This window comes from Carcharhinus amblyrhynchos, chromosome 7, assembly GCF_965287045.1.
Source record: "Carcharhinus amblyrhynchos chromosome 7, sCarAmb.v2.hapA, whole genome shotgun sequence".
NCBI lineage: Eukaryota > Metazoa > Chordata > Chondrichthyes > Carcharhiniformes > Carcharhinidae > Carcharhinus > Carcharhinus amblyrhynchos.
In genome coordinates this window covers 86,211,245-86,224,622 of record NC_137330.1, presented here as the reverse complement: position 1 = coordinate 86,224,622, position 13,378 = coordinate 86,211,245, and the positions used below count along the sequence as shown (strand labels likewise).

General features: G+C 42.0%; 1 protein-coding gene across 1 annotated transcript in view; it reads left to right on the top strand.

The window, feature by feature from the left end:
- Positions 1–2,529: 2,529 nt before the first annotated feature.
- The window catches only part of LOC145345102 (uncharacterized), a 50,381-nt gene continuing 39,532 nt past the window's right edge, over positions 2,530–13,378 (top strand). Inside the window, exon 1 of the mRNA XM_080192707.1 lies at positions 2,530–3,114. Within this exon, the coding sequence (XP_080048833.1) occupies positions 2,889–3,114 (226 nt within the window). The 5' untranslated portion in view covers positions 2,530–2,888. The remainder of the gene's footprint in view (positions 3,115–13,378) is intronic.

Genomic DNA, 13,378 nt, shown 5'->3' with positions numbered 1-13,378 from the left:
CTGTCCACCTAGGACAAAGGGGAGTTAAAATGAAATCAGTACTCTGTTTCTACTTACAGCCTTTCTTTTAATGCTTTGTTTTCCTGGGCAATTGAAGGGCACCTGATTCTAGCTCCATAGAAGCAGGAGAGGGGGCCTTTAAACATAGAACGTAGAACATTACAGCGCAGTACAGGCCCTTCGGCCCTTGATGTTGCGCCGACCAGTGGAACCAATCTAATGACCCTCTAACCTAAGCTACTCCAATATTATCCATATGCCTATCCACTGACCATTTGAACGTCCTTAAAGTTGGCGAGTCCACAACTGCTGCAGGCAGGGTATTCCATGCCCTTACTACCCTCTGAGTAAAGAACCTACCTCTGACATCCATCCTATAACTACCACCCCTTAATTTAAAGCTATGTCCCCTCGTGTTAGCCATCACCATTCGAGGAAAAAGGCTCTCACTGTCCACCCTATCCAATCCTTTGATCATCTTGTATGCCTCAATTAGGTCACCTCGTAACCTTCTCTCTAATGAAAATAACCTCAAGTCCCTCAGTCTTTCCTCATAAGACCTTACCACCATACCAGGCAACATCCTGGTAAACCTCCTCTGCACCCTTTCCAATGCCTCCACATCTTTCTTATAATGCGGCTACCAGAACTGTACGCAATACTTCAAGTGCGGCCGCACCAGAGTTTTGTACAGTTGTAACATGACCTCACGGCTCCGAAATTCAATCCCTCTACCAATAAAAGCTAACACGCCGTATGCCTTCTTAACAACCTTATCAACCTGGGTGCCAGCTTTCAGGGAGCTACGCACATGTACCCCGAGATCTCTCTGCTCGCCAACACTACTGAGTCCTTCTATTAGCCCTGTGTTCCATACTCCTGTTACTCTTACCAAAGTGAATCACCTCACACTTTTCCGTATTAAACTCCATTTGCCACCTCTTGGCCCAGCTCTGCAGCTTATCTATGTCTCTCTGCAAACTGTAACATCCATCACTGTCTACAACTCCTCCAACTTTGGTGTCGTCAGCAAATTTACTAATCCATCCTTCTACACCCTCATCTAGGTCATTTATAAAAATGACAAACAGCAGTAGCCCCAAAACAGATCCTTGAGGTACACCACTTGTAAGTGAACTCCAGGTTGAATATTTCCCATTAACCACCACCCTCTGTCTTCTATCAGCTAGCCAATTCCTGATCCAAACTGCTAAATCACCCTCAATCCCATGCATCTGCATTTTCTGCAGTAGCCTACCATGGGGAACTTTATCAAACGCTTTGCTAAAATCCATATGCACCACGTCAACTGCCTTACCCTTATCCGCCTCTTTGGTCACGTTTTCAAAAAACTCGATAAGGTTTGTGAGGCACGACCTACCCTTCACAAAACCGTGTTGACTATCCCTAATCAATTTATTTCCCTCTAGATGATTATAAATCCTATCCCTTATAATTCTTTCCAAAACTTTGCCCACAACAGAAGTAAGGCTCACCGGTCTATAATTCCCAGGATGGTCTCTACTCTCCTTGAACAAGGGGACAACATTTGCTATCCTCCAGTCTTCCGACACTATACCTGTAGCCAATGACGACATGAAGATCAAAGCCAAAGGCTCTGCAATCTCCTCCCTAGCCTCCCAGAGAATCTGGCCCAGGGGACTTATCTATTTTCATACTCTCAAGAATTGCTAACACCTCCTTCTTATGTACCTAAATTCCGTCTAGTCTACTACCTGGTATCACAGTATTCTCTTCGACTACACTGACTTTTTCCTGTGTGAATACTGATGAAAAATACTCATTCAGTGCCTCTCCTATCTCAATATGTTAAAAGATGCACTTCCACAGACTTCATTAATGAACACAAAAAGGATTTATTAATAAGAATTATTCAGCAACCTTATGGCTGCAGCTAACTTCCTACATACCTCCTGCCTAAAAGAACTCATCCCTGTGGACTGAGTCCCCCAGGCCAGATGATCTTTAATCAGTTGTGTTGCCCTTTTAAAGGGACAAACACCATCACATTCCTCCTTCCAAGGTCTAATCATTGCCTTGAGTTGTTGCTGCCCTGAGATCTTGCACCAAGGGAGAATAATGCCTCTGAGTCATCTGCAACCCTAGCAGCATACACTAGGGGAGATGAGCAGACTTGCTTCTAACTCACCAGCCACCCACTATAAGCCCACAATCTTCAGGAACATCTTGTAGGAACCAAAATTTATATTGCATTTAGCAAATGCTATTGTGGAAAAAAAAACTTACAGATCAAATGAATCTATCAATCTACATTGACTGGGTCACTATTTCAGGTAAAACCCTGACACGTTATAAATGACTGCTGACCAAGTCACAATTTTACACTAAGTCTATGATTTCATATTAAATTCCAAACCTGTTCATCTATTCAGACCATTACAGGTTCTCAGCTGAATGTCTATCATAGATTTTAATTCCCTTTTGGAGGTTGGACCTCCATACGTCACAGTACAGGCCACTCCCTTTTTATTATCAGAGGAGGTCAGGTTGGAGTTTGTTGTGTTTGCAGTTCAGATTTACTCTCTACTGTGAAAACATGGTGAGTGTGTTGAAGTGAAACAAAAGAACCACATTGCATCTGAAGCTTCATTTTGTGGAGGTTAAATGTTGAAAACGTTTCATACATATATATACAGATATATGTGCCTCTGATATATATACATAAATATATATGTCTGTGTGTGTGTGTATATCTCAAATTTAAGTGTATTCATTTGAGAAGTGTTCCAACCACGGCGAAGAAACCAACTCCAGGCAAAAATTGTCTGCCTACAGCTTGCCTACTCTGAGATCACTCTGACATTTAAGAATCAGGAGTTTCAACAGTGTGGAAGAAAAGTTGAACAATGGAGATGTTCTGTGACTCATGCAGACAGCGCCTGAAGAATTTGATGGAACTGATACAGAGGGCCTCAAAAAATCTCTTGCAGAAAATAAAAGACTCCTTTGAGTCAATCCAATGTTGTCCCTGCCTGAAACGTAATAAATCTGCACCAAACAGACTTTACAAACCAGTTCTACAACAACATGAGAAAGAAGCCGCACAGGAGTTTTTGCAACATATAGAAGAAGGTAAGCTGGCGCCTCCCATATAGCTTTTCTTTCTGGCTAATTATATTTGCTTTATTGTATGTTTGACTTACTGCCTCGGGTTAGGGCTAGGTGGGGAATTGTGGCCTGATTCCCAGTAGGATTTATTTTCATCTTTTTGTAATATTTTTAGAATGCAAAGATTAATTGCAGAAACATTGTTGAACATTGTAGCTTTTAGACTTTTCTCCCTCAGGTTGTTTTCTAGTCTAATTATTCCAGCACAATTGTGGAGTGTTTTTATTTTGCGCGGTTAAGTGTACTTTGACTAATAATCTCGTAATAAGTTTAAAAGTCACAGTTACATAATAACTTATTTTGTAGAATGTAGTATTTTTTTAAAATCTAGTACTTTAAAGGGTCTTTTGGTTTCAGTGCTTCAAAAAACTCTCTCTTTATGTGGCTGCAGGCAAAAATAGTTACCAGGTCACCATTGTTAACCCTGCTCCACTGACCGAGGCTGGAAACACTGCAATCCTGTTGGTTAATTTGTAAATATATTTTTCTTCTAAGGAAGGTAATGCTGGTCCATTTACCAAGATTTTGATTATTACTGAACTTGGTTGAACAGTCGTATTTTTGTGAGACAGGAGATCATGAATTCAAGCCCTGCTCATTAAACATGTTGAACCAGAAATTGCTGCAATTGCAGGTTTGGCATGAATTATGTTAATTACACTTCTACACTTTTCATCATCACACTCTATTTTCCCCTTCAAGTTGCTGGAACACTGATTGTTAACAGTGCAAAATGGGGAAGAAATGGCAATCTCGCTGTGAGGCTTCATGAGCACTGTGCCCCATGGTCTATTGCATTGAACAAAATGATATATGGAGTTAGGTCGCAGATTAGCCATGGTCATGTTGGTGCTGAATGGAATAATCCTATTCCTGTAGGTGGGATTTTCCAGTTCTGCCAGTGGCAGGAATTGTGGTGGGCAAGACTGGAAAATCCAGAATGAAGTCTAAAGTTGAAAATTCACCAATGGGAAAACAAATTGCTTTCTTACCTCAGCACTTTCACAACAGGTTGCCTTTCATTGCTTGTGAACATCAAGATTTTATCTGAATGACATGAGTGCTATTAACAGGGCTATGACCAGAATCTTGTGCCCCTGTGACATATTTTACCCCAACGGCGGAATATCGGACTGGAAGGGCAAGAAAGTAGCCAAGTAAAGGGTTGGTCCACTCAAGGATAGTGGAGAGAATCAATGCATGGAACCAGAGGAAAAGGGGCGAGATACTAAATGAATACTTTGCCTCAGTATTTGCCAAAGAGAGGGATTCAATGGATGAGGAGCTTCAGACAGGGTGTGTAAATGTTCTGGGTCATGTCAAAATCAAAAAAGGAGGAGGTATTGGGCGTCTTAAAAAGCATTAAAGTAGATAAGTTCCCAGGGCCCAATTGGATCTACCTCAGAATACTGAGGGAGGCAAGGGCAGAAATTGCTGGGGCCTTGACAGAAATCTTTGCATCCTCATTGGCTACAGGAATTGGAAAATAGCCAGTGTTATTCAATTGTTTCTATTATCAGGGATAATCCAGGAAATTATGGGCCAGTGAGCCTTATGTCAGTGATAGGGAAATTATTGGAAAAGATTTTTAGGGACATGATTTACACACATTTGGAAACAAATGGACTTACTTGTGATAGATGGCATGGTTTAGTGAAGGGGAAGTCACGCCTCACTAACTTGATTGAGTTTTTTGAGGAAGTGACAAAGATGGTAGATGAGGGAAAGGCAGTGGATGTTGTGTATATAGATATCAGTAAAGCCTTTGACAAGGTACTGCAAGGTAGACTGGCGCAAAAGGTGAAGTCACATGGGATCAGTGGAGAACTGGCAAGATGGATACAGAAGTAGCTTGGCCATAGAAAGCAAAGGGTACCAGTAGAGGGGTGCTTTTCTGAATGCAAGGTTGTGCCTAGCAGTATTCTCCAGGGATCATTTCTGGGACCTTTGTTGCTTGTAGTATATATAAATGATTTGGAGGAAAATGTAGCTGGTCTGATTAGTAATTTCACAGATGACACAAAATCTGGTGGACTTGAGGATAATGATGAGGATTGTCAGAGGATACAGCAACATATAGACCGGTTGAAGACTTGGGCTGAGAAATGGCAGATGGAGTTTAATCCAAATGTGAGATAATATATTTTGGAAGGTCCAATGCATACAGGAATTATACAGTAAATGATAGAATCCTTATGTATTGACAGACAGAAAAATCTGAGTGAACGTATCCATCGATCACGGAAAGTGGATAAGGTAGTCAAGAAGGCATACAGCATGCTTGCCTTCATTGGTTGGGGCATTGAGTATATGAATTCGCAGGTCATGCTGCAGCTGTACAGAATCTTCGTTAGGTCTCATTTAGAATATTGTGCACAATTCTGGTCGCCACACTACCAGAAAGATGTGGATGCTTTAGCAAAGGTGCAGAAGAGGTTTGCCAGGTTGATGCGTGGTCTGAAGGGTATTAGCTATGAGGAGAGGTTGGGTAAACTCAGTGTGTTCTCACTGGAATGATGGAGGTTGAGGGGTGACCTGGTAGAGGTTTACAAGATTATGATGGGCATGGACGGAGTGGATAGTCAGATGCTCTTTCCTAGGGTAAAAAAGTCAAGTACTAAAAGACATAGGTTTGAGGTAAATGCGGAATTGTTTCGAGGAGATGCACGAGGCAAGTTTTTGCAGGTATGATAGAGGATTTAAGGGGCAATTAAATGAATACATGAATAGGATGTGAATGGAAGGATACAGACTCCGTAAGTGAATACGGTTTTAGTTTAGGCAGGTATCATGATTGGAGCAGGCTTGGAGAATGAAGGGCCTGTTCCTGTGCTGCACTGTTCTTTATTCTTTGTTCTCTTTGTTCTTTGTTGTATTTCCTGATTTGCAAATGTGGTGCGCACCAGGTGCTAAGGATCTCTTTCACTTAGCTGTTGCTAGACTATTCCTTTGCTATTCACAGCGCTCTTCCAGGCGTGGCAGTATATTGTGCAGCAGATGTCACAACATAATGGGAGATCTGAAGAAGGATATCTCTACAAAGGGGGAGCATCCAGAGCAGGGAAACTCTGCAAGGTGGGGAGTGGCAGGGAGATCTGGCTGTATATAGATGTCCGGACATGACAGCGGGGTGGAATAGCTGACCCGTCATGAGATTCGATGTGAACTTCGTAGTTGCATAATGAGTGAGCTGAACATCTCTCAATTTGATGGGTTTACTTGCTTTGTTACGTGCTCCGAGTCTCTTTGGTTTCCTGGCCCCATGCCGGGACTTAGCCTGGGATTTTCTGCCTGAGCACTATGTTACTTTAAAGGAAAGACTGGAAGAAGAAACAGAGCAAAAGACAGGAAAAGAAATAGGTAAAAGTAAAGACAAAAAGAGCATTAAAGGACTGGGAAAAATAGAATGAATTAAGAGAGAGGAAATGTGTTAGAAAGGAAAAGAATGAGTTTTGGTTTAAAAAAAAGGCCAAGCATAAGAAGGGAACATTGTAACCCAGTTGTGTTGGTGAATTGCTGCATCGATCCTTGAGAATTTAACAAGTGACTGGCAGGATTGGAGTCCTCTTGCATAAACATGCTTGTTCCATGAAGTTTGGAAGCAGCAATCCCATCCATCAGGAACAGTGGAACTTCCACATGTTCTCAGTGGGTGCATCATAACACTTCTTTCATTGGAGCATAGGTATTGGCAGATGAAAATGACCAAGGTATACTTCTAGCATCCTGTGGTTGCAGGATACAATGCTAATGGAGTTATTAAACACTGCAATCAATTAGTTTATAAAGAGATCTTAAACAAGGAAAACCCTAGTGATTAAGAGCTTGGAAGCCATACTCAACATATGATGGCTTTGTCAGTGACACTCACATTCCATAAAACAGTGTTATTGCAGAAGGTCGAGGGACATGGAGTTGGGGGTAGGGTGTTAGCGTGGATAGAGGATTGGTTGTCAAATAGGAGGCAGAGAGTGGGGGTCAACGGGTGCTATTCGGATTGGCGGATGGTGACTAGTGGAGTGCCCCAGGGGTCAGTGCTGGGGCCTCAGCTTTTTACCATTTATATAGATGATCTGGAGGAGGGAACCGAGTGTCGGGTGTCGAAATTTGCTGATGACACCAAAATTGGGGGAACGGCAAATTGTGCGGAGGGTGTGGAGAGTCTACAGAAGGACCTAGATAGGCTGGGCGAATGGGCCAGGAAATGGCAAATGGAATTTAATGTTGGCAAGTGTGAGGTGGTCCACTTTGGTAGGAAGAATGGTAGGAAGGACTATTACTTACAGGGCGAAAAACTGCAGCAGGCGACGGTGCAGAGGGACCTCGGGGTCCTTGTGCATGAGTCGCAAAAACCCAGCTTGCACATGCAGCAGGTGGTCAGGAAGGCGAATGGGATGCTGGCCTTCATAGCGAGGGGGATTGAATATAAAAGTAGGGAGGTCTTGCTGCAGCTGTATAGGGCATTGGTGAGGCCGCAGCTGGAGTACTGTGTGCAGTTTTGGGCGCCGCACCTGCGCAAAGATATTTTGGCCTTGGAGGGAGTGCAGAGGAGGTTTACTAGGCTGATACCAGAGTTGAGGGGGTTGAGCTATGAGGAGAGGCTGAATAAACTGGGCTTGTACTCGTTAGAGTTTAGAAGAATGAGGGGAGATCTCATTGAGACGTATAAGATGATGAATGGGATGGATAGGATAGAGGTGGAAAGGCTCTTCCCGCTCAAAAAAGACAGTAGGACTAGGGGGCACAGCCTCAAGATAAAAGGGGGGCGGTTTAGAACGGAGTTGAGGAGGAACTTCTTCACTCAAAGGGTGGTGAATCTCTGGAATTCTCTGCCCGTTGAAGTGGTGGAGGCTGCCTCGCTAAATATTTTTAAGACGCGGGTTGATGGGTTTTTGATAGGAGAGGGGATTAAGGGTTATGGGGAGAGGGCGGGAAAGTGGAACTGAGCAGCGACAGATCAGCTATGATCTTATTGAATGGCGGGGCAGGCTCGAAGGGCTGGATGGCCTACTCCTCCTATTTCTTATGTTCTTATTATGTTCTTATGTTCTTCTCAAGGTGCTACTGTCACAGACAGGAGAGAGACAAGCAAACCTTTTACTATCTGTTCGTAGGCAGAATGTTTTTTGAATTTGTTTTTAAAAAAATAAGCCTTGGCCTGTTTTCCCAGTTCTCAGTTTTCATGATCCAATTTACTAATAATTCACAACAAACTCAGCATAGGAAGAACTTGGAAGGCTATTTTCACATTCAGAAACCTGTGGCAAGCAATGTTTGCTACATCACACTCCAAACACAAACACACACACTTATAATAAAGGAAGACCGGGACAAAAAGGGATTTTACAAAAACTGCAGAAGTTATATTAGTTCAGATTTCCAGAGTTCTGAGTCAGAGTCCAATCAGTAATTCTTTCACACAGGAGTTCAATTCAGCTTGGTGAAGCCCAGAGTTGTAACGTTCCCTTCTCAGTTAGTGCTGACCACAGCAACTGGGTCGGTTGTGTAGGAGATGTTACAAAATCTTCCAGTAGTCCAGGCTATGGTTCTGCTTTGAGACATCTGCTTCTTAATGGTTTCCCAGCTGGATGTTACAGCAATGTTAAAGCTGTCCAAAATGTCAGAGACTTGGGTCATGTCACATGGCCTATTAATGGTTAACTGCAGCTTTTAATTTCTGTAATTCTGTCCAGTATTCCACTCTTAATCTTTAGGAGAGAAACGAGTTGGTTATAGGCTTCTCTTCCAGTATAAGGAATTTCAATCTCTCTTATGAGATAGTTCAGGATGGGGAGCCGGTTCATCTGCACTCCCTCTGGTTTTGTTGATTACTAAGAGCCTATACAATGAAGTGTGAAATTCCAGACACTTAAAAACATGATTGATCTGGTGATAGATTTCAGATAAAGGCCCAACCCTATGGCCAAGTGACTTGCAGCAGTTTTTTTGTAGTTCAGCATCAAGTCCATGTTTAAAAATAGCAACAAGAAGAAAGTTTTGAACATATGGGGTGGGATTTTCTGGACACGCTTGACCCAAAGTTGGAAAACCCCGCCTAAGGTCAGTTGACCCTTGCAAGGTCCGGCCTCCCCACACCGTCTACTATGATTCCTGTGGCGGGCGGGATGGGTAAATGCCCCCCCATGGTGTTGGAATTCTTTGTATGTTGTAGGAACCCAACACAACACTTGTTAATTGCCATGCCTCAGATGATATTTATTCTGTATCCTATAATCCTTCAAGGGTAATTAGAGATGGTCAACATATGATGGCTTTGTCAGTGACACTCACATTCCATAAAACAGTGTTAAAAATGTTATTTTATGAAAGAAATCTATTTCCATTTGGATGAGTCACCCTGTTCTGAATGTCAATGCAGCTGTGCATCTTAAAAATCAGTGCTTTCTGATTCTAATCAGAGTGTGTATGCCAAGACTTGCATAAAAGTATTGCCAGGATAGATAAAAAAGATTGAAAAAGCTATGGGAACAATTGCCAGAGTAAGTTTCTATAGCTTCATTGTATCATTTATCTTTCTCCAAGGTTGAATGTTACAATAAGAATACAAATCATATTATTATTGTCATAACATTCAACAGCAATGCTAATTTCCATTCTTTTACTACAGTGTCTTTCCCATCCTTCTCCATAGTTCTGTTTACTTTGTTGTGAGGTGGCTTCTATGCTCATAGAAGTGCATGAGATCTTTTAAAGTTAGTTTGGATTTTGTCTCACCTCTTTGCAAGTGGGGTTGCAGGAATCAGGCAGGTTGCTTTAGATGAAAAACCAAAAATTGCTGATTAAAAGAAAAGGGTCAATTCTAAGCAATCGGGTTAACAATAACAATAATCTGACAAACATAATACTTACCAATTTATCACCCATGGAACTCTCAAGTTCTTCCACATCAGCCAGATTGTGCTAGCTCCCAGTTCCCATCAAGTACCAAAGTGAATGAAAAGAAAGAAAATAGTACTCATCAGCAACTTCTAAAGGACTATTAAAGAGCTCCTGCTCGAAGTTGGAATGATATGGCAAATTAAAGGTAAGTGTGCAAATGTGGGGGAAGCATATTATTGCACTTTTTAAAAGTCAATATAGGGCACAAATGTCACCATTAATATTGCCTGTCCAAATAAATGTGAAAGCTGGAAGCAGAATTTATGGCCAGGTGATAGAACAATGCAACATCCTCTCCATTTCGCGACTGATAAAATGGAGATGAAGTTTGATACTCCAGTGCAACTCATGCAGTTAAGTTCAGTTTTAACAACACCACGTATGCCCAAATAGATGGTATTGACATGAGGTCCCCTCTAGGCTTGGATCTCACAATCATCTTTGCTGGGTTGCATGAGTAATGTGTCTTGAATGGAATGGCATCTAACCTTGTACCCATCGCATAGTTCTGACATGTGCACCACTGGGATCTCCTGGTCCTACTAATGACACATCCCGGCTACCACTTTCCTGGTAGCATGAGGTGGAGTCAATGAGAAATTCCATTACCAGCAGCGGGGGCCAGAAGATCTCACTGCCAACCAATGCGCAGGAAGGCCAGAGAATTCCACTTATATTTGCTATATTTAAATGCAGAGCAGCATGTAACAATTTCTTTGCCTGTCTTAATTAGCTCCATCCTGAGCACCTTTGAAATGGAACAGTCAAATTAACTTTCTTTCCTTGACATACCGGTTGAGAAATGTTCCACAGTCTACTGCAAGCCAATAAACATGTTGGAATTCTTAGGGTTCATAGATCAGAGATCATAGAATCATACAGTGCAGAAGGAGGCCATTCGGCCCATTAAGTCTGCACAATCCCACCCAGGTCCTATCCCCATAACACATACATTTACCCTAGCTAGTCCCCCTGACACTGAAGGGCAATTTAGCATGGCCAATCCATCTAACCCACATATCTTTGGACTGTGGGAGGAAACTGGAACATCCAGAGGAAACTCACGCAGACACAGGGAGAACGTGCAAACTCCACACAGACAGTGACCCAAGCTGGAATCGAACCTAGGTCTCTGGTGCTGTGAGGCAGCAGTGTTAACCACTGTGCCACCATGCCGCCCTCAGGTAATAAAATTGGTCTTATTGACAACCTGCTAAATAGGGCCCAAGCCATTTGTTCACCATGCAGCTTGATGCTGAAATAAGGGGTATCATGCAGGATAGTGGCTACCCTAATCAGATCATTTTGTGCTATATATTGTGCAAACTCATGAACGGGCCTACGACCATCACTTTTGGCCATGAAAGTGCCCAGTCTACCTCAGACTACACAGGAAAGGTGAGGTGTCTCATAACTTTGAGCAACAGTGAAGCTAGTTGTTTCATGCTGCTGCTATGGGGTGGTAACACGATTGGAATTCGCAGCTACCAGAATGCTGCTGTTAGCACAAAAAGACGTTCTGCTTATCTCACAAATGAGTGATGTGCTGTATGAATTTCAGTGCCAGTGTGATGCTGAGTATGTAGGCTGTACATTCTAAAGACTGGCGGATTGTATCAAACAACGTGTCCTTTCCACTGTTCGCAATAGGCAAACACAAACTGTTCCCAACCACCTTGTGTTTGCAATACTCAAAACCCAGTGTCCAACAGTAGATGTGATTCTGTGATGGGACAATATTTACTAAATAATCCACAATGTGTGAAAAAAAATATGCAGACAACCAATTTAGGACTGTCATTCAGGCTTGCAGTGTGTCATGTTTGTGTGTAGTAGGAACTCATGTATTAATGTACAGGGCCCTGTACTTTGCAGACAGAAGGAACATGTACACGGATTGCACCTGTTTCAGCTAAACAAAATAAGTTATTGCCATTCATTGGTTCATTCTTCAGGGCAATGCTTTGACCAATCAGATTCAGCAGCCTGCTTTAGATTTTCAAACAATGCTTGGCAGTTAATTGTCGGTATCCATTAACTGGTGCAATCGCCATGGCAATATCTCTACCAAATAGAGTTCACTTGTCAATCAACTTGGTTAAATCTGATTGTAACAATTCGTCCAACTATTTGGCTAATTCACATAAAAGCAAAATACTGTGGATGCTGGAAAGCTAAACTAAAAGCAGAAAATGCTGGATAAACTCAGCAGGTCGGGCAACATCTGTTGAGAAAGAAACAGGGTTAATATTTTGAGTTCATAAGCTGCAAGGACAAACCCTGTAATATATATCGCTTAGCAGTTCATTGCTGTTATGGAAGTTCATTGGATGTGATACTGTGATTGGACAACATTTACTAAACACTCCTCACTGTGCTAAAAATTACACTGATTTAAGATCGTCGGTTGGGCTCAGTGTGGTATATTTGCATGTACTGGAAACTATATATTTTAATGCATAAGGCCCTGTTATTTGCAGACAGAAAGAACATTGCAGCTGTTTCAGCTAAACAGAATACATGATTGGTTAGTTCATTTCTCAGGACAATGCCTTGACCAGAGTCAGGTTATCTGATTCATATTTTCAAACAATATTTGGCAGTTAACTGTCATTCTCCATTAATTGGTGCATTCTCCATGGCGATATGTCAATCAATCAGGATCCACATGCCAACCAATCAACAGTCTCTTTTTATGTTGTATAAAATGTTGTTTCCCCTGACATTGTATTCTTGTGATTATCCTGAGAAGTGCAAGACGAAAAGGTTTGACAAAATGTCATTTTTCAGCAAAACTCAACCACTCTATCCTGAGTAGTTCTTACTTCAGGTCACCTTCTACCATTCCATATAGCTCATTTACTAAGGAATCTAAAGGTTCTCCTGGCTGTTAGATCTGTTTTTTAAAAGTAGTCTTTTGCAAGGATTTTGTTACTTCCGGAGTTAAAGTAAATGTGGTGCTGAGCTCATGCCAAACAAAGGGAAAATAATAATTCATTAAAAATCAATTATGACTTTAATAGGCCATTTCAAAAGCCAGGGGATGCTTCCAAAACCTGAGAATATAGGACAGGGCAGATAGGAAAGCCCTATTTCCCTTAGCTAAAGAGTGAATTACCAGGGGGCATAGGTTTAAGGTGATTGGTAGAAAAATTAAAGAGCATTTGAAGAAAATGTTTTTCACCCAGAGGGTGACATCTGTATTTCACTACCCGAAGTGATGGCTGAGGCAGGGAAGATGCCTGGATCTGCACCTGAAGTGTTGTAACCTGCAAAATTCTGCACCAGGTGCTGGAAAGTAGGATTAATATAACTGCCTTGTTTCTTT